Source organism: Numida meleagris, chromosome 22, assembly GCF_002078875.1.
Source record: "Numida meleagris isolate 19003 breed g44 Domestic line chromosome 22, NumMel1.0, whole genome shotgun sequence".
NCBI lineage: Eukaryota > Metazoa > Chordata > Aves > Galliformes > Numididae > Numida > Numida meleagris.
In genome coordinates, this window is record NC_034430.1 from 3595656 (window position 1) to 3622530 (window position 26875).

The 26875-nt window shown below is 50.5% G+C and overlaps 1 protein-coding gene across 6 annotated transcripts; it reads left to right on the forward strand.

The window, feature by feature from the left end:
- On the forward strand, positions 1–26036 carry FHL3 (four and a half LIM domains 3). Of its 6 annotated transcripts, XM_021375325.1 has the most exons (7): positions 58–146; positions 11982–12204; positions 22857–23041; positions 23119–23293; positions 23880–24049; positions 24342–24528; positions 24670–26036. In XM_021375325.1, the coding sequence occupies exons 3-7, from the start codon at positions 22886–22888 to the stop codon at positions 24819–24821; spliced, it is 840 nt and encodes a 279-aa protein (XP_021231000.1). In that variant the 5' UTR covers positions 58–146; positions 11982–12204; positions 22857–22885; the 3' UTR covers positions 24822–26036. The 6 variants fall into 6 exon arrangements, with proteins under 6 accessions (XP_021230997.1, XP_021230998.1, XP_021231000.1 ...); XM_021375322.1 differs by lacking the exon at positions 11982–12204 and having other exon boundaries at positions 1–146; XM_021375323.1 differs by lacking the exon at positions 11982–12204 and having other exon boundaries at positions 28–146; positions 22860–23041.

Sequence of the window (26875 nt, forward strand, 5' to 3'; positions counted from 1 at the left end):
CCGGCCCGGCCCGGCCCAACCCACCGCTCCTCGGCTGCGCTCCGCCCCGGGTCGGGCGGGGCCGCGCTGGGCGCTGAGGAGCAGATCCGAGCCGAGCCGTGCCCAGCGCAGCCCGGCGCCGGGGCGAGCAGCGGGGCGGCGAGCAGGTGAGTCCGGGGGCGGCGGGGGGAACCCGGGGGGAGCAGCCCGCTTCGGGCCCTCAGCCCCCGGCACGGAGGTGAGGAGCGAGCATCCATCCGCGTTGGGTTTGCGTCGTCCGAGAGGGAGCCCCCTCGGGTCAACTCGGTGGGTTTTGTTCTCTGAAAGCACGGATGATGTCTTACCGCCGCGTCTCTTTGCCAGGCTGTAAAGATGCAGCGCTTAAGCTGCGTTTCGTTAAGAAAGCGCTGAAACTTTAGGCGGCCAATAAACTCTGAAGCAAAGCTAAAAGCGAATGCTTAGGCTTGGCATAGAGGAATGTTCCGCACGCCCTGCTGGGTGCTCTGTGTGCAGGGAGCCCCGGGCAGGCTCGGGGTAAAGCTCCTCCGCTTTCTTCTGTTAAACAAGATCTCCAGCGTCACAGCTGGCACCTCGCTGCTTTGTGAAACAGCCCCGTATCGTTGCAAAATGCCCTCTTTTTACTGAGCGCAGTTTGGTTTCGGCTCGTTATGTTTCCTTACAGGTCAGGTTTTCTGGTTTGGTTTCCAGCGTTGTATGTATCTTGTACTTGTGGTTACGCTAATGAATTTGTTTCTGTTATGAGAATTCATGGGAATGTTGGATGTAGTTTGCAGCCTGGATGGAGCACGTTAGTTGAAGGAGATGGCACCTGGTGGTGATTGCCTGTCTTCCTAGTGCAAGCTTTGGTGCTGGTGTCCCTCTGCTTAATTGGAGTTTCATACGTTTATTGTTTCTCTGTTTCAAAAAATCATAAAGAAATGTTTCCAAATCAGAACACCTACCATAGGGACATAGGGAAGGGCACCCTGGTCTGGGTGTTAGAAACCTATGGCTCTCCCAGCTGCTATAAATATGTGACTGTCAAATATTCCTTTACTGTTCACTTTTGAGAAGCCTTTTCTTGGATACCTCCTCAGGAGCGTCCAGTATTTAAAAACCCGCCTTTGAAACAAATGATATTTTTCTGCTGTTCGCAAAGGTGTTGAAACTGCCTAATTGATTTCCCTCATTTGCTTTGTCAAAATGTGGTTTAACTTCCTGATGCGCCATCAGCAGGATGGCAGAGAACGGGAAGTCTGACATTTCTCCCATCTTATTTTTGTGCCATTTTTTTCCTAGGATGGAAACCACATGGTTTCCTCCTTCTCTTGCTTTCTTCTTCCTTAGAAGTTTTAATAGCACAGCGTTGAGAGTGCTGGTTTCATTCTTACCAGCTAGGACTGTAATTTTATATACTTTCAAGGCTGGTGACACAGCCCTGCCACAACTGAAGGCAGGGAGATGCTTGGAAATATCTCCAGTTCCTCAGCAGGAAGCCTGGGAACAGTTCCATGGTCCCAGCTGCTGGAGCACTGCTGTTGCTCCACGCTGGATGTCTTTGAGGTGCCTCTCGTGGAAAACCTGAGCATCTCCCCTGCCTTCAGAATAGCATCTGGAGAGTTTGTGTGCTGAAGGCCAGGCTGGTTGCTGGGTCTGTAGGAGGGTGGGAGGTCACGGCCGCTCCCTGAGCAGGATTTGCAGCCATCTGCAGCACGTCTGCTGTCAGCTCAGCTTCCTGTTTACGCTGCAGTTGGTTTGAGAACAGGCTCTGAAGCAGGCACACTGACTGAGGACACAGCTTCAGCTGGGGGCTCAGAGCTTCGAGGTCCCCATGGGGGAAGAAGGCAGTTGCCCTACTCGCACGTGTTTTTTTTCCTGTACAGTATGAGCCTTGTGCAGCTGTAGACAGCGGTTACTGGACAGTACATTTCTGAGGGGTAGAAGCTCAGCCATTGTACAGGTTTTGGACCTGGCCGCTTCGAGACAGAAATGAACCTTTAAATGACAGACTCAGGAAGAACTCCTCTGTGGGCAGGTTACTGGAATTCCCAGTGCACCGCTTTTGGAAGCACTTGGTATAGTTCACAGCCAGGACTCGCTCTATTGCTTGTGCTATGAGGCAAGATGCTCTCTGCTGTGTTCCCAGTTGTAGCTTGGCTGATGCTGTTACATGACCTGCTGTTTTCTGCAGTACTAGCAGGAAAATGGAACAAATTGGTTATTCTTAGTGCTCAAATGATTCCTGCTCCCCCTCTCCCAGGAAAAGGACTTTTATGGTAGTAATCACAGCAGTGTCACGCAAGGTTTTCACGGTGGCCTGCTGGGGTTCTTGCTCGTGTCTGCGGGATTTTCACTGTGCTTAGCTTGCATGAGGTCATGCTTGAAGAACCCTAATTGCATCAGTAGCCTCAGGAGAGACATGACTATAAACCTTTTTTCCTCTGCCTCACCTTTCATGTCAGAAAGTTTCCATAGACAAATATATATATTTACAGAAAACTGGGGACTGACTGGCTGCCTGGTCTGAATAGAAGCCAAGCTTTTTTACTGGACAAACAGCTTCATAATTTCTGGTAATTGCTCATATAAGGAAGTCATTTCTCCCCCGCTGCTTGGTATCCCTGGTTGACACCCTCTGCCTGTGCCCGCTGTGGAGCACCAGCTTGCTCTGGCAGGAGGCGGTGTGGGTGGCACTGCCACTTCTGCTCAGCTGTCCACTCTGGAGTGCACTTCATGGCTCCTCATTGCTTGTAGGGCTTTGACTGTTTCTGCTGATACAGCCGTGATTTTGAGGGCCAAGCTGTAAAAATTGAGAGACAGCAACATTTTGACTGTTGGTGACATCAGAACAAATGTAAATGGATAAGGAAAGAAAGAAGGGCTCTAACGATAGCTAGCAGCTGCAGCTAGGAAAGGGAAAAGACCAATTGTAAGGGGGCAGAGAAACTTTACCGGTGTTATTTAATCTTCAGATTACTACTGAGAGCTTAGGCTTGTTTCTGACACCTAGGACATTCAGAGGCGAGGGCTGAGGGTTTGCAAGTGAAGGGGTTCAGCTGCACAGATTTGCAGGTTCCAGTGGGGATGCTGGGCTCAGCAGCAAGCTCTGTGCTGCAGGTGCTCTGTAGTGAAGAGGTGGGGCATTTATCCTAATGTCTGATGGGTAATTACTGGACTTTATCCATTAATAAGTAACATGTCTTCAGCTGCAGACGGAAAGAAAAATGTTCCATTCTAGGGAGATGCAGTTGCTGAGAACAGTCCTTGTTCTTTGTTTCTTCTTTTCCTTCCGTTTTGCGCTGGCTTTGCCAGGTGTAAAATACAATTGTCAGCAGTTTACAGGGAAGGGGGAGTGTCAGTTTTCCTGTCGAAGAAAATATCAAGGGTCTGATTGCGAAAAGAAGGGAAACTGAAGAATGCCACATGGCTTCCACCTTCCTGTATTTCATCCATGCAGAATTGCCTCTGCTGTGTGAGTCACTTGGTGTCTGTTGGTGTTTGCTAAACGAAGGACAGTTTTAACAAATGATTCTGCCCTTACTCAATAGAAACACACTGAAGGATAGTGTTACTCTGGGGTGAAACGTGACGAGGACATTAGGATTAAGCTATTAGTCTTAAAATTCTTAATCGAGAGTTATTTGGAAATATTTTAGCATGGAATCCAAGTAGCAATGCAATAAAGATCCTAAATTCATGTTCTTGCTCTTAGCACAGTGTCTTTTTGACTTTCTGATTTGGCTCTGAATGTATCACTGCGTATGGTAACAGGCTTGCAAGTTTCAGACTTCTTTTAAAGTATTTTGAAGTTTTCTAATAAAAAAAACCTTAAGTCAACCACTTCTGATTGGGTTCATTGCTGGACAAAAGCTGGGAGATGTTTTTGCCCAGCCTGCCCAGTGCCACTTGTGTTCAGGAGCATAAATCAGCTTCCAGCACCAACCAAGGACGTAATCTTAACTGCTTTCTAACTGGGTTCTGAACATCTAAGCTGTAAGCCAGAGGAATGTGCTGCGTCCAACCTGGAGCTGTTAGCAGCCCCTAAGCTCATAAATCCTGTGAGTGGAGAAGCCAATGCAGGTGACTGGACAGCTGGAGCCATTCTCTGCTCATGAGGGGGAAAGGGACCTCTGAATAGCTCAAGGAAACGCTCAGTGTTGATGGAACGGCTGCAGATCTGCTTCCCTAGTGCTTCCTTCACCACATGTTACACTTGACCCTGCCAGCACTAAACGCCAATAGGAGGCAAGTCATTGTCCCCAGTGGCAGATTAAACTGCTTGGCCATTGTTAAGAGTCCAAGATTTTCCTCTCTCACCCTGGTTAAATGACTGCTTGGATGTGCAGCCAAAGTAAACATGAGCTAATAAAAAATGTAGAGATAACAGATACAGTCTAGCTGTTTCGGACTGAACTGTCATGCTGCAGCACAAAGGTGTGGGTTTTGCTTGCTTGTTTTCTCCTGTCGTTTTTGAAGCTCAATTTACCTGAAAATGAGGCAGTAAGGATCAAGTATACTTCCTTTCTCCTGTGTAGGAGAAGTTTCAAGAAGAAAGTGATCTCCCAGGATCCGTGTGGCCGCTCTGGAGCCCTTTCCTGTATTCTCTGACAATACGTTTCCTTGTTGACAAGAAATGCATTGTCAATTGACTTTTTACTTTTTTTCATTTACTCAGTGCATGGCCTGTGAAGGTCATTGCTGCAAGATAACATGCTGATCAGAAGTCTGGGGGGCTGCAAAGAGGTGAGATGTCTACAGGGCTGTCACAAATGCTTGAACTCGTGGTAAGGAAAGCAAGAGTTTTGGAGAGAGTCAAAAAAAAAAAAACTTTCAGCTTGAAACAATCATGTAGTGGTAGGGATTGGATTCTTCCTGTGATTCCCGCTGAATGCTATGTTCTGTAACAAGAGTTGAAGTGAATAGCTGGACAGGTAGAATAAGTGTTTGGACATGCATCTGCTTCAAGTGCTTGGATGTTGCTAGCACACGTAATTGCTTTGTGTCTGAAGATGACTGAACTGCCCAAGTCCTTGTAGCGTAGCTTGCTTTGCTTTCCTTTCCTTTCTGTGGCTGGGGCCTGCGTGCCTGCTGCTCTGGTGGGTCCTGCACTCTCATCTCCAGCCTCTTCTGGGATCAAAAGTTTCTAGAGAGACCAAGGGCTGAGAGTGCGATATGACATTAAAGGATTACAGGCTGCTGGGCAATAATTACCATAAACGACGCAGACAAGTCCAGATCTAGGAGCAGCTTTTCCTCTTTCATCCCAAGCCAGTCATGGCTCATGCTGACAGCACACCTGGAAATGAGGTAATTGAATATCTGCCCACATTGTTCAGATTAGCTGGCGCTTGGGCACAGGCAGCACAATTGTTTTCTGTGCTCCTGGGCAACATTTGTTCTCCTGCAGCCAGGAAGTCTTACTGGTGAAATGAGACAAGACAGGGTGATTCTCTTCCTTTCTTGGGAAAGGCACTCTTAAGCCACCTGTGCTGTGACTTTCCTGAGAAATACCCTTTCCAGATGTGGAGATCTTGCTGCTATTGAAGTATGAGGCAGAAGTACTTCCAGCGCTGCCTGAACATGTTATTTAGGTCAATTGGAAGGAAGATGGCAATGTGAATCAGAGAAGTGGTTGGAAGAGGAGGAAGGTTGTGAAGTAGTGCCTTGCCATCCCCCGCCAGCACAGGATTTTTCTCTGCTGGTGTAGAAGCACAGTTAGAGATCCCGCTTGTTGTCTTCTGTACTCTCTGCATACTTCTGTAACTATGAGTAACTGGACTGGAAATGAAAGAGGAGACCTCAGACAAAAGCCTTGCCATTATCTCTCTGCATCACTATGTCTCTTTCCTGATGGATTAGCTAATCTCTCTCAGAGATAGACAGAGCAAGGTCTCCTCCTCATTCCTCTGGAAAACAAGCTGCATCAGAATAATTGCTCTGACTACATCCATTTGGGGTGAATGAGTCTCCAGAAGAAGCTTTTGTGGAGGAACAGCAATCCAATTTTTGTGGTAACTCTTGCTGGTGGAGAGCCGGCTGAAGCAGCTTGGGGGTTTCCCACCAGGTAAGTGGCCCTAAGGGGCGTGAGGAGCAATGGGGAGCTAAGCTGATGGGATGGGCAGAAGGGATGTCAGCAATGGTGGGAAGCCTCCTAAAAATGTCCCGTGTGGGCAGGGCTTCTGTGGTCACCTCGTTTCCCTTCCCAGAGGAAGCAGCCTGAATTCACCCATTGCTCTGTAGAGACCTGTAGGCTAAAACAAATTATTCTTACGCAGTAGAAAACACTGGGACCAACCTTAACTGATGAAGCAATTTGCCAGCATTTAGCCTCGAGGTCCCCAGTCCCTCAGGGCTCTCCAGTGCAATGACTTGAGCTGGTTTCCCAGAAAGATTCTCTTGGATATGTGCTGTTGGCAGTACTCTGGCTTGTTACTGGCCTTTTTATTTTTCCAAGAGCCAGCTCTTGTTAGCTTCGTTCTCACAGTATTGTTTTCTTTCTAGAAGAAGCTTTTGCTGGCTCTTCCAAGCCATCACATGGGAATTGCTTACTAGCTTAGATTTATTTTTTTTTGTTTTGACCCAAAGCTGTGCTTCGCTCCCCTCTGTAACGCTGCCAACATCATTTCCAGTCTCTTTTAAGCTTATGTTTTGCAATAATATCTAAACTCTTGGCTCCAAATAACTGCCTTACAGAGAGATCCGTATCTTTTAACAAAGGAATTGAGAAGCTAACAGTGAGAACAAAAGCAATATCTTGAGAGCCCTTAAGCCTATCCTGACCTTTCCCAAAGGCCTCGGCTGAGGCTTCTGCATCTAGCGAGCAGATGGCAGAAATCAGGGTGGCCTTTGGTCAGCTTGCACAGTCCTCTGCCCCATCCCTGCATTTGCTGGAAATGTGCGCTGCGTATTGTTGCCATTTGGGATCAAGTGTGCTATTCCTACTGTCTCCAGGGAGTCTTCTCCAGCAGAGCCCATCTCTGATGGAAGTCCTCTTTGGCTGACCTTGTGCTCAGGCTAGCATTAGCAGCGTGGATTTTTGAGATGTGACAGCAGCATTCTTCAGAGGAAACCTTGGGAGATGTCTTGTCACGGCTGGGAAAGGGCAGCAAGCTGCTTTCTGGCTGGGTTTTCCAGGTATCCAGCTGGGTACCTAGTATTAAACCAGGCAGCAATGGGATCACTGTTAACATTTTCAAAACTTCAGGACAAACAGCTGCAGCAATGCAAAGGCCCTCACAAAACCAACTGAAGAATTGCCTCGTTTTAGGTGGTGGGAAGACTTGGACATATAGGTGGCAAGTTCTGCAAGGCCAGTCAGGAAAGTAGCAGCAGAGCTGGAAGTATGCTCCGTATCTTCTGACACTAAGAAGCTTCTCCTTGGTTTGCATCAGTGCATGAAATCGAGGCTGTTTGACCTGCAGAAATAAGGGTTAAGGTTTAGCAAACTGGCATTTCTGGGAGTGAAGTTTCTCTAATTATCACGTTGCTCAACTGGGGTTGCAGGTGAGTTGAGAGAAAAGTTGTGGCTGCTCCATGAGTTTCTACAAGTTTGTTGGTTATTTCTATCCTCATTGATACTTGTTTTGTGTTGCAGTAATGTCACAGATCTGGGGGTTGCGTATTTCAATTAAATTTGCGCAAAATGGCTTTGGGGCAGTTTCAGCTTGGGAATCTTTGTCGTTGTCCTTGTAAATACAAAACCTGATGTACCAGACTAAAATAACGCAATCAGGATGGATTTTCTGTAAATATCTCCTAATCCCTCTGAACTGTCATTCTTAAAACTTGTGCTCAGCCACCATCTGTTGCGCGGGCAGAATGAAGGCTCTGAGTGGGGTGAATAAGAGCCCTTGGCGGTGCTATTTACACAAGTCGAAGCTAAGCTGAGTTCAGGATGTTCTGACCTGCCCAAGTTGCTGTTCGTCCATTCGCACCAGCTGCTGCCGTGTCTGGCACAATTTCCTGCATTGCTTTTTAAAGACTTCTGTAAGCAGGGACAGGGAAAAGAGGAAAAAAAAAAAAAAAAACACAACCACAGATCAGAAGATTCACATACTCTATGAAGTTCCTTTCCTAATGTTGCTTGCTGCGGAGCCACCTCTCCCTCCAAGCTCAGCTGTGCTCACTGCCATGTGCCTGTGCTGAGGGTTTTACCTTTGCACAAGGGAGCCTGGAGCTGTGTGTTCTCCATCCTTAGTCAGGGCGGCTGGGTTGGCTGTGTTGGAGTCTCAGAATGACAAGGGGGCTGACTAACGAGCTTAAAGAGAGGGGAAAGGATTGGGCATGGAGCCTGGCAGGAGGCTTTATGGGACTGCATGAAGAGTCTGCTTATAAGAGGAGTTAAGCTGACACAAAACAAAAGGTGCTTGGTGTTCCTGGAACTGAGATGCTAGGATATGTACAAGCTGCCAAATGCAAAAACAAAGCAAGAGAAGAACCAAAATCCTTCCTGCCCTCTGCTCTGAGGCTCAGTTCAACAGTTCGGTGAGGAAGGAACAGCCCTGCCTGTGATGTGATCCCTTAAGCATTTTGGTGTGGGGTGACTACATCCCTGTTTGTGCTGTGTCTTGTAATGTGTGCCCAGAGACCCACGTCACTTCCAAACCCCAGTGCTCCGTGCGTCTGACTGTGTGTGATGGATGGCTGACCACTGAACCCCCAGCATCCATCTGCCTTCTGCTCCCTCCAGCCTCACTGAAAAGTCTTGCTCCTTCCTCAGCCCCTGGAGCCCTCCAGCTGCGCGTTGCTTGGAGCCCATCTGAGGCTCCTTTTGCCACCAGCTCCCAGCAGAACCCATGGGACGGTCCCAGGAGGCTCTTCTCAACGTCTGTCCCTTTGTCCCCGGGTGTGTGGGACGCCAGCCTTGTGTTTGCTGGCCCCAGGCCTCACTCAGCCGCGCTCGGAAGGAATCGTAGCAGAGTTAGACCTGGCAGATGGAGGCCTGTTACCTCACCCCACAAAAATGCTTTGTTATTGAGAAAATGGAAACTGTCTGAGGTTTGGGAGCTGAATGGAGTCATTGGTGTCTGTTTTAACCACAGTTTGGTGGTGGCTGCTGAAAGTTCCCCTTGCTGAGCATTCCCTTTTCCTACACCCATAATCTTCAAGTCATCGGAGAGCTGCAGCGATTTAACTATTAGCTGGGCGAACGCTGAATGCTGTTGCGTGCTCTGCAGAAACTCCACTAAAGCCTCAGCATCTTCCAGCAGAAGAAAAATGACTGGCTAATAAATAACCCTTTGCAAACTGCTGCCCAGAAAGGTGATCCCTGTGCGTACGAAGCCAAATTCAACTTCCTTTTATGATCTCAGCAGTGCGCCTTGTTTACTTGATTTATTTTTAAAGCACTGCACTAAGATTATGCAGGAGCTTCTTGGAGAGAAAAGGCATGTGCAGACACTGGTGTTCTGTACCACAGCTACATAAATCCCAGCTCAGAAGAGAAGTTTTATCTTGTCAGTGTTTTTTAAGATAGATTTCAGTGCCGGGAATTTGGGAGCCTAGGAGAAAGCTGAATCCCTACTTTTATTCTGTTAGCAAGCTGGTTTTCCCATTGCTCTGCATGGCTCAGGTTAGTCAATACAGACCAGCGCTAACTAAATACAAGACTTGTTTTAGTTAACAGATAACTGTGTGCATTTATGCCACTGTGGGATCTGATACACCCTGCCAGCATTAAGCATTATTCACTAAGCACCCTAATAAAACTAAATGAAGCAGAGTTAGCTTTTTGGAAATAAAATGAACGTTTTATTTATGTGTATTTAAGCTAATGAATCTTAGCAAGCCAAATTAATGTCTTCCAGCTGCTGCAGATGTTTTTTACGTGACAAAATATTTTGGTGCTTAGAAAAACCTAGAATGCTGGAACCACAAGATATTAAATATTTAATTATTACTCTGGAATGTAAATAGGGTCTTGATATTTAACATTTGTTTACCCGAATTTCAAGTGCTTACTTAAAAACTCTTACATTAACATGGTTCTTGTCTTGTAACGTGGGAAGAAGAGTGACGACTTGGCATTTTCTCCAGATTTCTTTAAATATCAGAATGGGTTTTAGGAGCAGTAACTTGGTTACCTGGAGAGATCATCCCAGCTGCTTCAGGCAGAGCCATGGAGCAGTGTCTGCTGTAATGACCTGTTTCCATTTGAGATCCCCGCTTCCCGTGGGTTTGCAGTGCAACCATAAAAATCCTTTCCAGGCTGAGCTCTGGCTCCTGAAGTCTTTGGGAGAATTTTTTTTTTTTTCAATATAAAATGCAAATTGCGGAAACAATTGGCTGTTGATTTTTCAAACAGTATCTTAGCAGCACAGAGCCCATTCTGGACATGTGTTGTTCCTGTAGTTCTAAAGCAACTTCATTTCTCGAATGATCCAAGCCCACAGGATTTCCCTCGTGTGAGTATGTTTGAGGTTAGGCAATTTCTGTTGCTGTTCAGATGGTGGCTGCAGATTGTGCCATTTCCCACCAAAACCATGTATAGATAGCTCAGTGCTACTGGAGAGAAATGTCCTGTTGTTTTTTTTTTAAGCTCTTCTAATGAACCAAAAGAAACGGGATAACAATGTAAATGCCGATCTGAAAGAACAAAAATTCCTCTTTGAGGTCCACAGCTGATGGCAGGATTCCTACGTTGCGCTTAGGATACGAGGGTGGTGAAAAAACAACAGGGAGGAAACCCCAAGCTGTCTCTGAGCACGGGCACTATTGTCAGAGTGGAGGTCCCAAGCACTGCCCCGAGCTGCTTTTGTTGGGCTTTTGACCTCATGTTGGAATTCCACTGCCCTCAGTTAAGAAAGAAATGGTTTTAATGGCTCTTAAGACCTAACACGGTCTGAACTGGGGCGTAGCTCTGCATGCCACATTGCTGCGGTGCTGTCCTCCAGCTTCTTGCTTGGAAAGCCCAAAGTTCCAGTGTTGGGAGCAGCTCACAATGACACCGCATCGCTCGGGTGAAAGATCTGGAGCCCAGGTTCAGGCACAGCGCTGGGTCTGCCCACCTCGTCCTTTCTTTCTCCCCTGCTTCTCACAATGAGCGTAGTTTGTGGGCTCTGTTTGGACACAAGTCTGTAGCATGCACAAGTGGGCGTCATGTTTTCCATGCTGCTGCGTCTCAGGAGGAGAAGGAAGCTTTCTGGTTCCATTGCTGGCCAGAGATGTGGATCTTGGTGCCTTTTTTAGCTCTGCCAAGCTTACTCTGTGCCAAAACCCTCCGAGGTGCAAATCCCAGGAGGGAGATAAAATAGCTCGGTGCCCTGCAGGTGTTGTAAGTAGTGCTTCTGCTGGTGACAGCTGCTGGGGAACTGACCAAGCAAGAATCCTGTGAGACGAACGGGATGTCAGGTCCATGGAAACTGAGCACTCTGGTGTTTATGGTCTTGCACTGGGTCATCGTGTGTATTTGTGTTGTTTGTGACGGGATGTCAGGGAGCTAAATCACCTTCCAAGCAAACTAATCTTCAGTTTGTGTCCTGGGTGAGGATTACTTACTACCTGCCTCTTTTCCAAGCACGTAGAGTTTTTTCAAATAGAAAAGACAGCCATTAAAATGCACAACATTTCAGTGGCTCCCTTTAACTCAGCGAACGCTTTCCTACCAAGGAAATTGCTGCCATGCCTAAATCGGAGGTTTCTGGAATATGTGAAGTGTCAGAGGTACTTACTGAAGTCATTAGTAGCAGAAAGTACACTCTGTTGCATGTAACTCAGCCAAGAGAACTTTTATTTCTAGTATTTCTCAACCCTGTGCAAACATCATGTAACACACAGGAAGATTAATTCTGGCCCGTTGGGCTTGTGTAGAAGTCTTGGATGTGTTGCTTTTGGAGAGCCTGAGCAGCTGTATGTGGAAAATCACAAATGCACTTCATGTTGGCGGAGGTGTCAGACCATAAGCACACACTGCATCATGCTTCATGCTCTGAAACAATGACTCAACCCAGGAGTGATGAAATACGTGCTGTCAGATCCTTGATAACTCTGAGCTTTAATTTCAGAAGGAGATGCAGAGCAGAACTTGGAATAAGAAGGGAAAAGAGCAGTCCAGGGATTTTGAACAGCTGGGCCCCAAGTGGATGGTGCTGTGCGAATTGCACTGACCCTTTCCAGTGGAAATCAGTGAGCACTGCTGTCTTCAGGAGGTCGAGAAGCAATCTGAATCTGACAAATTGGAATCAGGGATTCCTGCGCCCCTTATGAAAATATAGAGTAACTCGAATGGTAAGAGTCCAATTTCATGTCACAAGTAATGAAATCTGAACCCGTGGAGGAAATGCAATCCCTGTGCTGATGTCACCCTCTGGTTTATGATGTGGCTGCTTTTGTTCCTGGGTGAGCACTCGAGCGTTCTGCGAGCTCGGCGCTGATTTACAGGCGAGAGTCCCTCGCTCCGCACCTGCTGCAAGTGCCTGTGCTGTGAGTCAGTGGGAGCTGCCCCAGCGCATCCCCGGGCTCTGTGCAGATCCTTTGTAGCCGCAATGCAAGGTAACAATGGCCCACAGGTTTGGGTTCCCCGCTCGGCCAGCTTGGGGCACATCGTCTGTGGGTAGATTGGTTTTTGGTCTGACCCATGAGGAGAGCATAGGGAGGGTTGTTGGGTGCTGGTGTTTTCTTGCTGCAGTGAAGCCCACAGTGCTGGAAGTGCAAGAGCATGCAGACAGCCCCAGGAGCTCTGTAACTCTTGGCAGAGAGCAGCTTGCTGTTGCTTCCTTCAGGGGGTGAGTGTGGAGCGTCTCCTCTGCAGCTAAGAGACGGGGCATTGTTTTGCGTGCTCTGCCTCATGGGCTAAAACATCCACTCTTCTTGGTCTTTGTGTGGAAGTCTTCACGTAAAAGCTTCTGAGAGTCCAAATTTGGATGTTCCCCTTTCTTTTTTTTATCTGTTTCACCTGGGTCTCCTTGTAAATCTCATATTCAAGCGAGAAGATGAGGTTCTGAGAATGGGCCACAGGGCTGGTTAGTGTTGTTCTTTCTTGTCTGTGTGTGTTTGCTCTGCAAGGCAGCACTTTTCACCTGTTGTTGAGTTTCTGGGCAGTCAGTACAAGTGCTTTGCAGTGGCATCTGCCAGCAGCAGGGCTCAGGGCTGCCCAGGCTGTGGCACAGCTGTGGGGTGGGCTCCTCCACACGTTGGGAACTCCATGTGCAGTGTGTGTGTGTGATGCAGAGGCACCCAAACTCCATTTGGTGAGCGTTTGTACCCATTTATAATAGCTGCTTCCACTGCATCTTTTGGACGTGGCAAGTTTTCCCTTTCAGAAGCTCCACCAAAGCCTTCATATCTCAAAGTATGGCAGAAACTGGCAAGCACGTGGCTTTTTGCAAATCTATTTTTAGCGCTTGCAATGGGTTATTTCTGAGAGGTTTTACGTAAAATGCACGATAATCACAACTTCTGCAGTAGAAAATGTGCAGTACTTCAGATTAATTTTAAAAGGTCTCACTGAGAAGTGCTTCACCAAGGAGTCCGATTGCATGAGCAGCTCGGCGCGGTGAGCGTCAATGACTCCTGATGGATGACCAGATCACCTAGCAGAGAAATCATTCGCTGCAGAAGACTGAAACTTATTTCATGTCTGCGTTGGCAGGAGAGTGGCTCCAGGAGACCTCCCTCTTCTCATGCCATGTCCTTCTCGGCTTGGCTCGCCGTCCTTGGGAGCACTGCCTTTTTCGGGAGGGCTGCAGCTGGCACATGCAGCATCTCCCAGGCAACAGAGGATCTTAGTTGTGTTTCGGACCACAGGCGAGCGGTTCTTGGGACGGTAACCTGAGACAGTTTGCCGTTGCCAGGTTTCAGTCCTTCCCCAGATTTAGAAGCGCTCACATGCTGCGGGTTACAAAGCTGTAATTGCCTTTGCTTGCGAGGGACACAGCAGCTGTAAGAAGCGCGGTAGGCAGGATCAGGCTGTTGCACAAGCAGTGAGGGCAGAGGCAAAGAGGCCCCTGGCTAGCAGTCAGACAGCGAGAAGGCAGCTGCCTGGCGTGCAAGTGGCAGTGCAGTGTCTCCCCTGTCACCTTGCTGGCTTTTGCCTTGTCCTGCTGCCTTTGTGTGCAGCTGCAGAGCCCCAAAAGGACAAAGCTGCCAGGTTCACAGTGCCAGCCACCTTCCCCAGCACTGCTGTTATGTGTAGGCTAACGACAAATGCTCGGGCTTGGGAGACAAGGGATCGACTCAAAAATAGAATATTTTGACCAAATTTGGTGGAAAAAGTGCCGTTTGCCCTTGAAGTAATAGGTATGTGTTAAATAAAATGTGTCTGTTCTAGGTGTCTTTTCCTGCTCCTGTAGATCAAAGTTACTTTGTTGGCTTTTTTTTTTTTTTTTTTTAAATAAACAACAGAAACTGAAGTTGAGCGGATCCTTAATCAACAAAAGAGCTGCCAGGCTCTTGGGTGAAGGTGGTTAATAAGGGATGGGCTCAGATCGTGCAGGTCTGCTTTTCAGCATTGGTGCACAAAGCATGCATGTGGCTGCATCTGTCCCTTGCAGCCTGTCCATGCGCCAGTGTGCACGCATGCTTAGAGGCAAGCTTGAACCTTCCATGCAAACCAGAGGCATAATCTTTTATTCAAGGAGTACAGAACGCTTTGTAAAAACGAATGTAAATTATTCGTCGCCTCTGAACTGAATGGCTTCATCCTCCATTTAAAAAAAAAAAAACAACAGCTAAGGGAAACACAGACTACAGCACAGAGCTGGAATTGTAAGAGAACTTCAGGGAAATAAAGCAGAACGCCTTTGTTTTGCAGTGATGTCTTTACTGAAGCCCAAAGCGAGCACCTCGAGCAGCTTGATTCTTTTTTCTGCATGGAGGCTGTGATGTCTGTTTGTATTGCAAGATCCTTGTGTAGTGGGTAGATCTAAGACGAAGGTAAATTGGCCTCAGTGCACAGTTAGTCATTTCCTGTCATGTTTTCATGTTTGAGTTGTAGTGTACTGGGTTTGACCTTTACTTCTTGGGGCAAAGAGATTTTGAAACATTACTGCCGGAGCCCTCAGCCTGCGCAGTTGGGTAAGCAGTCAGGCATCTATATGGCCATGGACCAAGTCAGCTGGGTTTTATGGGCATCACTCAGTTCAGTCCAAAACTAAATGTTCTCTGCGAGATTATTATCCTCCCAACGCGCTTGGTCCTTGGGACTCCCTTTTTGTTCCTGTCACAGCCAGGGCACTGGACGGATCTCGCTGGGTTTCTGCGTTTGGGAGATGTAGGACACCCTGCTCTCTACCGCAGAGTTCTGGCTTCTGAGTTTGTGGCATGAATGTGGGGTTGGTTGGTTTGTTTTTGTGGGCGTGTATTTGATATACATTTGTTTGGTGGAGAACGCTGCCTCCACGCAGGGGCCCCTAGCAAGAAAAACACATGCTACAACAGCGAGGTAACATGAAGCCCACAGACACCAGTTTGCAGTTTCATGTGCATTTATATATACTCTCTTTATGACTTTCTAGTTGAACCCTCATCCAGTTACGATCCCCCGCCACCTTTTCTTGTCCATCACTTTGTAACGACAAGGGCAAAGGGGGCTCACTGATAGATTAATCCACCTCTAAGCAATGGGCACTTTCCAGATTGGCTCCTGGCTGGACCTGGTATGAAACCTGGGGCCTGGAGGCCAGCCGCTGCCCATTAATTTGTTTTGATGACTATCTTTAGGGTTGGTTTGTGTTCTTGCATTACTGTTTGTTGCCAGTAGGACAACAGTAAGCGTATGGTCTGCTCTGAAAGGCTTATTCAGCCCTGCGCAATAAATATATTCCTTCTTCTTGCCTAATTTTCTACTTGAAAAAGGAAGAAAACAAGGGGAAACTAAAGAAATGGGTGGATTTGCCACTGGAAGGCTCTCCGGGTGGGATCGGCCAGGCCTCTCTTTCCTAATCGCACTTTTGCTGATGCTGTTGAGGCTGAGACTCCCTAAGCAGGAGGGGATTGTGAATGTTCCTGTGCTGGGAGTTCAGTGTGAGATGATGAAGCTGCCCCGGGAGCAGTGCTGTGTCTGAGCCACGCGGTGCCTCCAGCAAGGAAAGCCTCAAGACCATGTGTGCTCTCAGCACGTTTTTGATATCCCTGTTCCCATAATCGAACGGGAGAATACCCTTCTTTTAAATGCCATGAAGGGAGATGGGAGCAGGCATTCGGAAAGCAGATGGACACTTGCTCCTTGCTCCTTTTTCAGGTTCCTTTTAAGCATCCAGCAGTCGCTGCCCCAGGCAGTGACTCCCCACTCCTCTGATCACGCCGAAGCTCCCGTGCTCAGTCACACTCCTTGAAACTTGGCTCCAGTGTCTTTCTTCCTATTATGGTCATCCTGGCCATGTCTGCAGCTGCTGCCCTGGAGCCAGTACCAGCTCCAGCAGCAGTGCTTGTTGCAAGCTGCTGCCAGTGGGGGCTCCCCTGGCTCGATCGGTGTGGCACAGGGTCAGGTACTTGCCATGGGAAGCTTGGGCCAGGCTCTCTCTTCTCCCAAACCTCTAGAGTGACCAGCAAGAATCTCCTCTGGCACGTTTTGAAGCCCCATGTTTCCTGACCATCTGGTAAATGAGACTTCATTTCTTTGGGGAGGAGTTTCTGGTGCGTTTGTGTCTAACTCCTCTGCTTTTGGACTTCCTCCTCAACTTAAGTGGTCAGTTTGAATCATGGGGGTCCAAGCAGACCAAGTGGTTTCAATTTCTGACTTCCTGTTGCATGCACGGAATTTGCTTACTTTGTATACTTTTTAAATAAGATTAACAGCTGATCTCTTGAGCATATGTTGGGTTTTCATGCCAGCAGAATGATACAGGGCGCTTGTTCCAAGTGGGACCTCGCAGCTCTGCCCTCCTCCCAAGCTGCCCTCTTAAGAGGCAGGATTCGTTTAGAACTTGAAACAATTAATCCTTACAAATGCTTAGTGATACAGTCCTAACTGTGAAATCATTCCCTCCTTTCTCCCTGGACAGAGTTTTTCATTTTCTGGTTGCATAGTAGGGACTTACACCTCTTTTTTCAACTCCACCAGTTTTCACTTTCCCTAAAGAAAGTAAGCCTGGAGCAAGAACCAAGTGGGCTATTGCCTTTCTCCTTGTCTGCCTGAGCTCTGCTGTCCCTGCTGAGCTTTTGGAAGGTGGGGAGAGGCAGTGAGGATGAGCACCCCAAAGAAGCCTGAATTTCTCACTTGAATGGATCTGGTGTTTCTCTGCCTCCAAATGCTGGCCTTCATGCTCAGCCCTGGAGATGCATCCTCCTGTAGCTGGGGTCACCGGACCTGCTCAGATAGGAAAGGGACAGAAGTGGCTTAAAGTCAAGTGTGAAACAAGGTCCTGACCACAAGCAATTACGAGCTGAATCTCAGATGGGCAATCCTGCCTGCTTTTCCACAGTGGCATGGAAAGTTGGATTCCCTTACAGAGTGGCCTCGTTAAAAAGAGGTTCTTTCTGTAAAGGACAAATGTCGCAGTGTGTACAAATACTGGCTCAGAACTTTGGGCCATTACCTTGTATGGGGATGCTGCTTTGTGAGATCCTGACTTAGTAGCAGCAGGTTTTCCGTTCGCGTTGGAAAAGTTTTATGTTTCCTTATCTTCAGAGAAAGAATGAGGAATTTATTACCGGAGGATGAAGGTCTATGAACTCAGTAGTGCTCTGAAATCAGAGCAGTGTCTTGGAGTGCTTCAGGACCCTGCACGTCCTGACAGCCCCACTGCGTCCCCGTGAGCACAGCAGCTTCTGGGGCATGGATGGCTCCTCCTGGCCTGCCCAGGTCTGCTGGAAAGTCTGTAAGCACATCAAGGACAAGGCTATTTCCACGTGCAGATGGCAGATTCTGCATGCAGTCTCTCAAAGTGCGTTGGCCTTCCTGGGAGATCTGGCTCACTATTTATAATAGTTCAAAAACTTAATCTCAACTAGGAAATAATTTGTTTTCCAGATCTTCTGAAGTGTTATCTGGTCTAGCAGAATTCAGTGGGTGCTTAGGTCATGCATTTTGTTTCCAGAATCAGCATTGCTGATTCTGATGCAAGAAGGCATGAAAGGGGACTCCTGGCCTCGTGGAGATGGGGCCAAGCTCCCTCAAGCTGCATCTGTTCTCTTCCTCCTCCATGGAACGATACTGATGTGGAAAATAAATAATAGCATACATAGCGTGCCGTGTCACTGTGTATAAACTGATGAAGATGCCCCCTTTCTGTTGGTTGGGCCAGTGTGGGGCTTTCTCTGTGTTGGTGCATGAGATTCTCTGGGTAAGATCAGACTGCACATGGGGCAGTTGAATCTCTGCACTTGCCTTGGTCTTGTAAGAGCTGCTGGAAGGAGTCGGTGGGCTCTGGTTTTGTACCTTGAGATCTTTTCTAAGCACTAGGAATCCCTCAATTTGCCATTCAAAGAGTGCATTAAAATTGTGCACAGCCTCAGCTGCCCTTATCCTTTGTCAGATGCTTTAACAATTTCTGCTGCTGCTTCCTCTCGAAGCTTCAAGAAGCTGCCTGCCATGCTGAGCAAAATTCAATTCTGCCAGCACAGATCTCACGTGCAGTGCAGGGTGTTTCCTCACAGCTGTGGCAGCCATCTCAATGGATGCACTGCAGAGCTCTGGGCCAGCAGTCAGTCTGCCTGTGCTTGGGGAAGCAACAGTGCTGCAGATTTTTGGATGCACGCATACCAGGGCATGGCACCCTGGCAGTGCGGGAGGGCTGTGCTCACACCCTGCTGCTCCAGGTACCTACTGCCTCTTCCAGACCGCCCGTGGAGCTGGGAGGTGCAGCCATGGGCAGGATGTGACTCAGGGGTGCTCGGAGCAGGTGGGGCCCTGTGCAGGCAGGATCCAGCTGGCGAAATGCCTGGCACCCTCTTGGCTCCCCCAGCTGTCACCTGGAGGCAGCGTCCAGCAGTGGCACGGATGCTGGGCTGCTGGGGCAGGCCTGCAGCTCACAGGTTTGATAGCAGAGGGGGCGAAGGCAGAGGTTGGGGGGGTGGAGGGGCAAGAGCAGGCCCCATGTAGCCCCCAGAGGTGATGTAGGGGAAGGGGACAGCTTTCGATCCACAGCCTCGTGCAGGGGCCAGCGCTGCTCCCCAGAGCGAGCAGCTGGTTTCCCTTTTAGGGTCGGGCGAGAGGTAGAAACAATGTCACGCGGATTCCAGCGCCCATAATGGTTCTGGAAAGCCAAGGGGAACAAAGAGCGTTCTCCTCTGCTGACCTCGAAGCACGCTGAGGACTGTCTCCCAAAGCTGCCTCTCCAGGAGGTTTCATCCTTACATGGGAGCCCGTGCCGCAGCGCTGCGCCGTGCCCGCTGCGTGCCTGTAGGTGTGAAGTGCGAGCGCCAGGGCGGCAGGCAGGGCGAGGAGAGGCAGGAACCCGACACATAAAGGCAGCTCTATTCCTGTGTCCTGGGAAGATTAAGTGTTTCCCTGGGAATAGCCTTGTTGGATTGCTCTGGGGTCGCCTGGTGGAGCAGCTGGTTGTGACCTGACAACGAGCAACAAACGCGTATGAAGTTACACGGGGCCGTAGGTTTGCTGTGTGCGTGAGACCTCGTGGCAGCCCGAATCTCCTCCAAAAGTGATTAAACTCTGAAGCGATTGCACTCAGGAGAAAGTCTGGCCCTGGACCTCTTCTTTGCATAATAGTTTGCAGACACTAAAGTGAATGTAACGATCTCCTGGGGCTGTTGCTAAGCCCTCTGAGGTGTTGCTGTGCACAATGACACCGGCGTGGTGTTACGTGCCTGGTACTCTCTAATTAGAAAGCGGCCTCTGCTGTGCGTCCTTGGCGAACCGCTGACCTTTCCCATACGTGCAGCTATTCTGAGCTCTGTTCCAGACTGATCAGGTTTGCATCCCGGAACACTTTAAATATTGTTTGGGAGGGGAGCTCTTGTTGCCAAAGCTGTTTGTTCTTGGGCAGAGGCGAGAAACTGAGCTTCCTTTCTTCCATGAGCACGACTCTGGAGGTCAGAAGGATTGGGTGGGCAGCTGGCAGGCAGAGAGCTGCTGTTATTTCTGCCCTCAGACAGCTGCAAGAGTGCCCCAGGTCTGGCAGCCCTCATCCCAGGATGGGTGGGCAAATGCTCTTTGCAGCTGGAATCCCGTTGGGTTGGGGCAGCACCTTGGCTGGTGTCTGGAGGCGTTACTGACACCAGCCTAGCTCACAACTGGTATTTACGGGGTGGTGCAGACTGCAGAGTATGAGCACATGCTAATTAGCACGCATAATGACTGCCCATAAATCTCAGCATCAATTTAAAGAGTCCTGAAGCCAGGGCGTATTTTTAATACATCCTAAAACTCCGCTTCTTTTCTTCACGAGTTGAAATGATTTCCCAGTTCCTCATTGTGATCACGGTAAGAACTGGGGACTTTTGTCCTATTCCTTCGCTGTGTTTCTTTTGTCTCCCCTTTCTCGGTGCCGTGACCTTGCAGCCACGTCCGTGGGTGAAGATGTGGAGTTTGCTGTGGTGTTGTGCAGGATTTGTCACTGCTGCATGACACTGTATACACGACCAGAACAAAGAGACCAAACAGATCACTTCCTTGCAGCTTATCTAAGTCAAATAACTCTGAGTAAACTTCCTGGGCCTGGGCTTTATACTCTGCAAAAAGGCAGCACAGAGCCTGATCCTGTGTGCTCTTGCAGCAGCCTCAGCCACATGATGCTTGGCTCTGCTGACCCCGCACCCCGGCCTGCAGCTAGGACCGACAGAAACAGAACACATCTGGGGAGAATCTGCTTGAAGCAGAAGTGCCCCAGGGAAGCAGCCCTTTGTTTCCAGTGCACCCAGTGCACCCAGTTCTCCCAGTCTTCATCTGTGGGCTCTGGTACGCCAGCACAGTGCAACCCCTTGTGAGCAGGGTGGGCATCGTGCCGGCACGGTATGATTTGGGATACTGCTTTTGAGGGGAACATGGAATATCATTTTCAGAGGGTTTCAATGGGTTTTGCTCCCTGTTCCGTGCGCTCCTGCAGCAGCATCACCCACCTCGCCGTCCTCAGCAAAATGCTGTGCCTTGCTTCATGGTGGGGGACAGAGAGGGACAGCCTCTGGGCTGGGGCCAGCAGCGCTCAGGGACTCACCAGCAAAAGCCAAGGCTTCTCCCATCATGCTGTTTTTCCTTCCCTCGTGTTTCCTGATGTTCTCTGACCCCGTATTTTAGGACCGCAGAGATAGCACAGCCCATTGAGCAAACACAGTAGCTCCGAGCCCTGGCGGTATCGCGGTTCCCAGGGCAGGAGTGCTTATTAGAGGCCCTTTTATTACAGACACACCTTGGAAAGTTCTTCTCTTCAGAAGGGCTGGGAGGAGAAGAGTGATAATTTCATTTTCTTTCTTCGCCAGAGAGAAAGATCCCAGGTCGCTGTGGCAGGTGAAGGCAAGCAGGGTGGAAAGGGGAGCGCTGGGGGGTGTGGGAGCTGCTGCCCCCATGTGTGGGCACCCCAAAGGGAGGGTGCTTGGGGACAGAGCTGTGGCAGGAGGGAGCACTGGCACAAGCACCCACTTGGCTCTTTTGGACAAAGCCCCATCCCAGTGCTGGGCTGGGAGCTGTGAGGCAGAGTGGTGGCCCTGAGCTGATGGTGGGGGTGAAGCCGTCCCCTGGGGCAGGCGGCAGCTGGGTAATGAGCATCTGAACGGGGACTTTCTTCCCCATCCACTGGTCACGTAGCCATGTGGGAACGCTGGATTTATTCCCCGGCAGTGCTATCAGCACATACCAGGCTTCACAACAGCTGGGAGCCATGGAGCTTGACCAAGAATAGCACTGGGGAGCTCACTGCCTGACTCAGAGCTGTCTGGAGCAGATCCTGCCCTGCGCCAATGGATTGCTGCTGCCCCAGGGGGTAACCTTGGGGCAGGGGGCATGAAGTGGGGGGGGTTCCCTCCCCCACACTGGGCACTGGGTTGGGGATGGAGCTGCGTGGCTCCTCCTGGAGCAAGTGGGATCCCGGAGAGAGCTGCAGTGTGTGGCTGTGCCGTGGCTGCTCAGATGTAATTCCATGGGCTTGTCTGCACTTGACAGCAAGCTGGTATTACAGAAGGGTGTGAATTTGCAAGCGGAGAATTCCATATTTAGGAATAACCAGGTTCAACCAAGCAGCAGGAAGATACTCTCGTTCTGGAATTAATGTTCCAAAGAAGGCACCCGAGTTCTGCACCCTGCTTGTCTGTGGGAAGACAGGACACGGAGTGATGTCTGATCTGCCTGCAAACCCCAAACACCTCTCTTGCTTGTAAAGTACTTGACCTCCCCTCTGCTTGCTCTCTGAAAAGAATTTGTAGCTGGAGCAACATATGTGTGGAGCAACACATGCAAGGAAGTTTGATGGGATGCGACTGCAGCCGGGTGCAGCGTGAGGTGCCCGATTCCAGCTCCCCTGCTGAGCAGCTGCTTTAAAGTCCTGGAGCAGTTCCAGCTCTGAACACTGCAGCTCAATTGGGCTGCAGCAGCCTGGGGCCATCCACAGGGGTCCTGCCCTTGGGGGGACTGAGTGGGAGTCTCTGAAGGAGGCTCATGGTGGCTGTCCCTGCTGGTGTCTGGCTCTAGTGTGGCAGTAGGTGCACACACACACAGGGTGCATGTGGGCCTGCTCTGGGTGCTAGGTCAAAACTTCCCATGTGGAAAAAAATTCTTTCATCTTTGATTCTCATTTACCCTTTGCTTCCCAGTAAGGAGCCAGGCAGTGCAGAGCTCCCTGCGTGCACACATCTGTATTTCTCTGAGTGATGCCTGCATGCTCATGTGGCGAGATCCATCCCAGCTGTCCACAGTTGGATCTGGGGAGGGCATGGTGTGGGCAGGAGCTCGGTTCTGTGTCCTGTCCTTGTGTCCCGGGGATGCAGGGCTCTGCAGTCACATCCCAGGCAGCGCAAGACGACTCTGAGCGAGCGCTCTGCTGCTCTCTTAGCAGGTGAAGGCGGCCCTCAGACCGGCACCATGACCGAGTGCTTCGACTGCGACAACTGCAAGGAGTCCTTGTACGGGCGCAAGTACATCCAGATGGACAATGGCCCGTACTGCATCCCCTGCTACGACGCCCACTTTGCCAACACCTGTGATGAGTGCAAGGAGCTGATCGGCCACGACTGCAGGGTGAGTACGGGAGCGTGCTTGGCGGCACGGTCCTTAGGTCCCGGTCCCCATCTCATCCTACCATCCTCCCCACCCAGGAGCTGTACTACGAGGATCGCCACTACCATGAGCACTGCTTCCGCTGCTTCCGTTGTGACCGCTCGCTGGCCGATGAACCCTTCACCTGCCAGGACGAGGAGCTGCTGTGCAATGACTGCTACTGCAGCGAGTTCTCCTCCAAGTGCATCGCCTGTGAGAAGACAGTTATGCCAGGTAGGAGGGGGCGGGCACTGTGGTTTGCTCCGGTTGGACTGCAGGGTCCAACACCAGGGCAGTAATCAAGAGCTGAATTTCTGCCCTGCTGCTTCTCCTTCACTGCACGGCGTGGGCTGGGCACTGACTGGTGGGAGAGCAGGCTGTGATCAGCACAGCCCTGACTGTCAGTCTGCTTCCCTTTCTTGTGGGGAAGTGAGCTGAGGAGGAGATAACAAAGGGTTTCCTGGGCATTTTCTGGTATGTGCTGACAAAAAGGGAAGGAATGGCTGAAGGCGTGTGAGTGGCTCTGGAGATAGCCTGAGGCAAAGGAGTGCCTTTGCTCGGCCATTCTGGCATTCTGCAGATATGGGTTACAACAGGCTGCTCTGCCGTAGCATGTACTGGTGCCAGGGGAATGTTGCCACAGCCCCCAGCTCATGGCTGCCACTGCTCCTGGGGCTCTCCCCCAGCCGCCTGCATGGCCCCACAAGCCCACACCACTCTGTCCTGGTGGGCAGGACCCCGCATTGTCCTGCACAGCCTCCGTGTCCTGCGTGAGCATGCGTGTCCCGCACTGCCTCTCTGAGCACAGCTCTTCTTGCAGGGTCCCGCAAGCTGGAGTACAATGGACAAACCTGGCACGAGCACTGCTTCATATGCAGCAGCTGCCAGCAGCCCATCGGGTCACGATCCTTCATCCCGGACAACAAGGATTATTACTGTGTCCCCTGTTACGAGAGCAAGTTTGCTCCTCGCTGTACTCGCTGCAAAAAGGTACGTCTGGCATGGCAGGCCGAGCCATGGTCCTGTGCTACAGGGTCTTGTTCCCAAAGCAGGGGGGATCCCCACCTCTGCTGGTTGACAGGAGAGGACAGGGTGCCCCTGCACAATCCAGCCCTGATGCAGTCAGTGGCTGCTCTGCCCTAGCAGTGCTGGGGATGGGCAGACTGTGTACCAGCTCTCTCCACACCCCATGAGAGAACGGTTCAGACGCCAGCGCCCTGGCTGATGGCTGCTCAGGTGTGGCAGTGCCCCTGAGTCACACGTGCACTCTCTCTTCCCACAGACCCTGACCAAGGGAGGAGTGACCTACCGGGACGAGCCGTGGCACAAGGAGTGTTTTGTCTGCACAGGCTGCAAGACTCCCCTGGCTGGCCAGCAGTTCACCTCCCAGGATGACAACCCTTACTGCATCAAGTGCTTTGGGAACCTCTATGCCAAGAAGTGCAGCGCCTGCACAAAGCCCATCACAGGTGAGCAGGACGGCCCTGGGGATGGTGTGCTTCCTCTTGACAGGGTGTGGCTTGGAGATGAACCAAGACCTCTAGCTGTGCAGACAGCTTGTCCAAATTGCTCCCCGAGGGTTTTAACGCTGTGCTCTGTCCCTCCCACAGGCTTCGGTGGTGGTAAATATGTCTCCTTTGAAGATCGTCACTGGCACCATAACTGCTTTAACTGTGCCCGTTGCAACACCTCGCTGGTCGGGAAAGGCTTTATCCCTGACAATGATGAGATCCTGTGCCGCGACTGCAGCAACGACCTATGAGCCTTGGAGGACACCGTGGGGCAGGGGCTTTCTCTATTCTTCAGGGTCTTTGTGCTAGATACCCCTGACAGCATTGCAGGGGCAGGGCACAAGGCAAAGTTGATGAGGGCTGACCCTGAACTGCGGTGTGTTCAGGAGGTTCCTGTGCCCCTCCCTGAAGGCTAGAGTATGCTACACTGTGGCTCTGTGCAGAGCCAAAGCTAAATAAAGTTGAAAAGGAGCTTCAAGATCCCCATTATTTACTCTTTCTTTTTGCTTCCTGTCTGACTGGGCATAACCTGAGCAAAGGGCAGCAGCAGCAGCAGCTTCAGTGCAGGGCTGCTGGATCTGCACGCTGGCAGCATGCATTCGTTCCCCTGGGCACGGTGCTCATTCTTCTCCTTTTTTCCCTGCCCTGTGTGCTGCAGGGCAGCAGCTCCCGCTCTGGTCTTGGCAGTGTGCACAACGGATGGCTTTGCAGCACAGCGCTGCACAACCCACGCATGCGGGGCTCTCTGCCCTGTTTGAGAGGTTTGGGGACATCAGGCTGGAGCAGGAGCACGTGTCATCACCTTGGGATTCCTGTAACCACTCCGCCACCCATGTGCTGCACCCTTTGCTCAGTGTGGCTCTGCGGCAGAGCTCAGGCACTCGCAGGGCTGGAGCACTCTGCCCCAAGCCCTTGCCTATCCTTAAATGTTCACAGCGAGGTGTCTCGAGGCTCACACGAGGGCTTGAGCCAGCCTTGCCCTCTGGCTTTGCTGGCCCTGCCCCCCCAGAGCTCCTCTGCAGGAGGTGCTTGTGCTGTCTGCCTGGTCTGCATCCCCCCTGCTCTGCCCTGCCTGGGGCACTTCCCCCAGCCCTGCTTTCCTGCTTAACCAAGTGCTTCTCCGAAGGCATCTCCCTGTGGGTTTCTTGTGTTTTTTTTTTTTCCTCCTCTTGTATTCTTTTGTCATGATTATCTGTTGTTTTGTAACCAGCAGTGGGATGAAGGGACTCGCCCCCCCTGCCCAGGATTCAGTAGGAGCAGAAAAAGTTATGCATGTTGAAGTGTTATTAACTCTGTATTCAGATCCTTGTTGAACCCTCGTTTGAAAGCTTTGATGCAGGCAAATCAGAGTTTGTGTGTTTGCTATTCTGAGGCGCTTGGAGCAGTCTCTAGAAGGAAGTGTCCTGAATGTCAGCCTCTTGTATGTTTCCTAAGGCTTTATATAATAAACTCTTTTAGTGACGCTCGTTCCCGTGTGTTTCTCAAGCAGCAGGCACAGGGCAGGGCTGTCTGCAGCAGTGCTGCAGCTCTGTGCTCAGCCCTGTCCCCATTCCTATCCCCATACAGAGGTGGGGCTGATCCCCTGCCATGCTCCTGCCTCCTCTTTCCCAACCCTACCAGCTGTACCATTCCCTCTGGCTGAGGGCAGAGGAATGGCAGCTCCCTCTCCCTACTGCAGCTGCCTGTCCGTCCATGCCCACTGTCTGTCTGCAGCACCAGAGCAGCGATGCTTTAGGGCTGGCCACGGCCCTGTCACTGCTCCGGGTACCACATCGCACCCCACAGCACACAGCAGCTTCCCCATCCTGCGCCCCACACTCCGGGCTGGGGGGAGCTTTGCTGGGGATGTGGCTGCAGGCTCCTCCTGGCAGCCTGCCCTGCAGCACTGCGTGCTTGTTACTCGCTTTTATCAGCTGGGGAGCCAGTTGTTCCCCTAACATCTGAAACTGTTTTCCTCAGATTCCTTTACATTTACTAACAGCTGCCACGGCTTCCTGCAGGCTCGCCAGCCCCCGCACCCCACGGGTGCTGCTGCAGCAGGACCACGGCGCTGGCTCTGCGCGTGCACGCTCCTGGATCAGCTCCTGCAAACACTATGGTTTTGTTGCTTGTATTTTCTTTTTTCATGTAAGACTTTTGCTGCTTGTGATCTGTGCCAGGCTCTGGTTTTGCTGCTGTTTGGCCTCAAACAAGGAGCGAGCGGCTCAGGCCCTGGAGGTTTCTGGCTGAGCCTGTCCTGCAGCAGCAGCACCACGAGCCCTTGTTTCTTCAGCGCTGTTTCCAGGGATTAACCACAAAAGGTTTC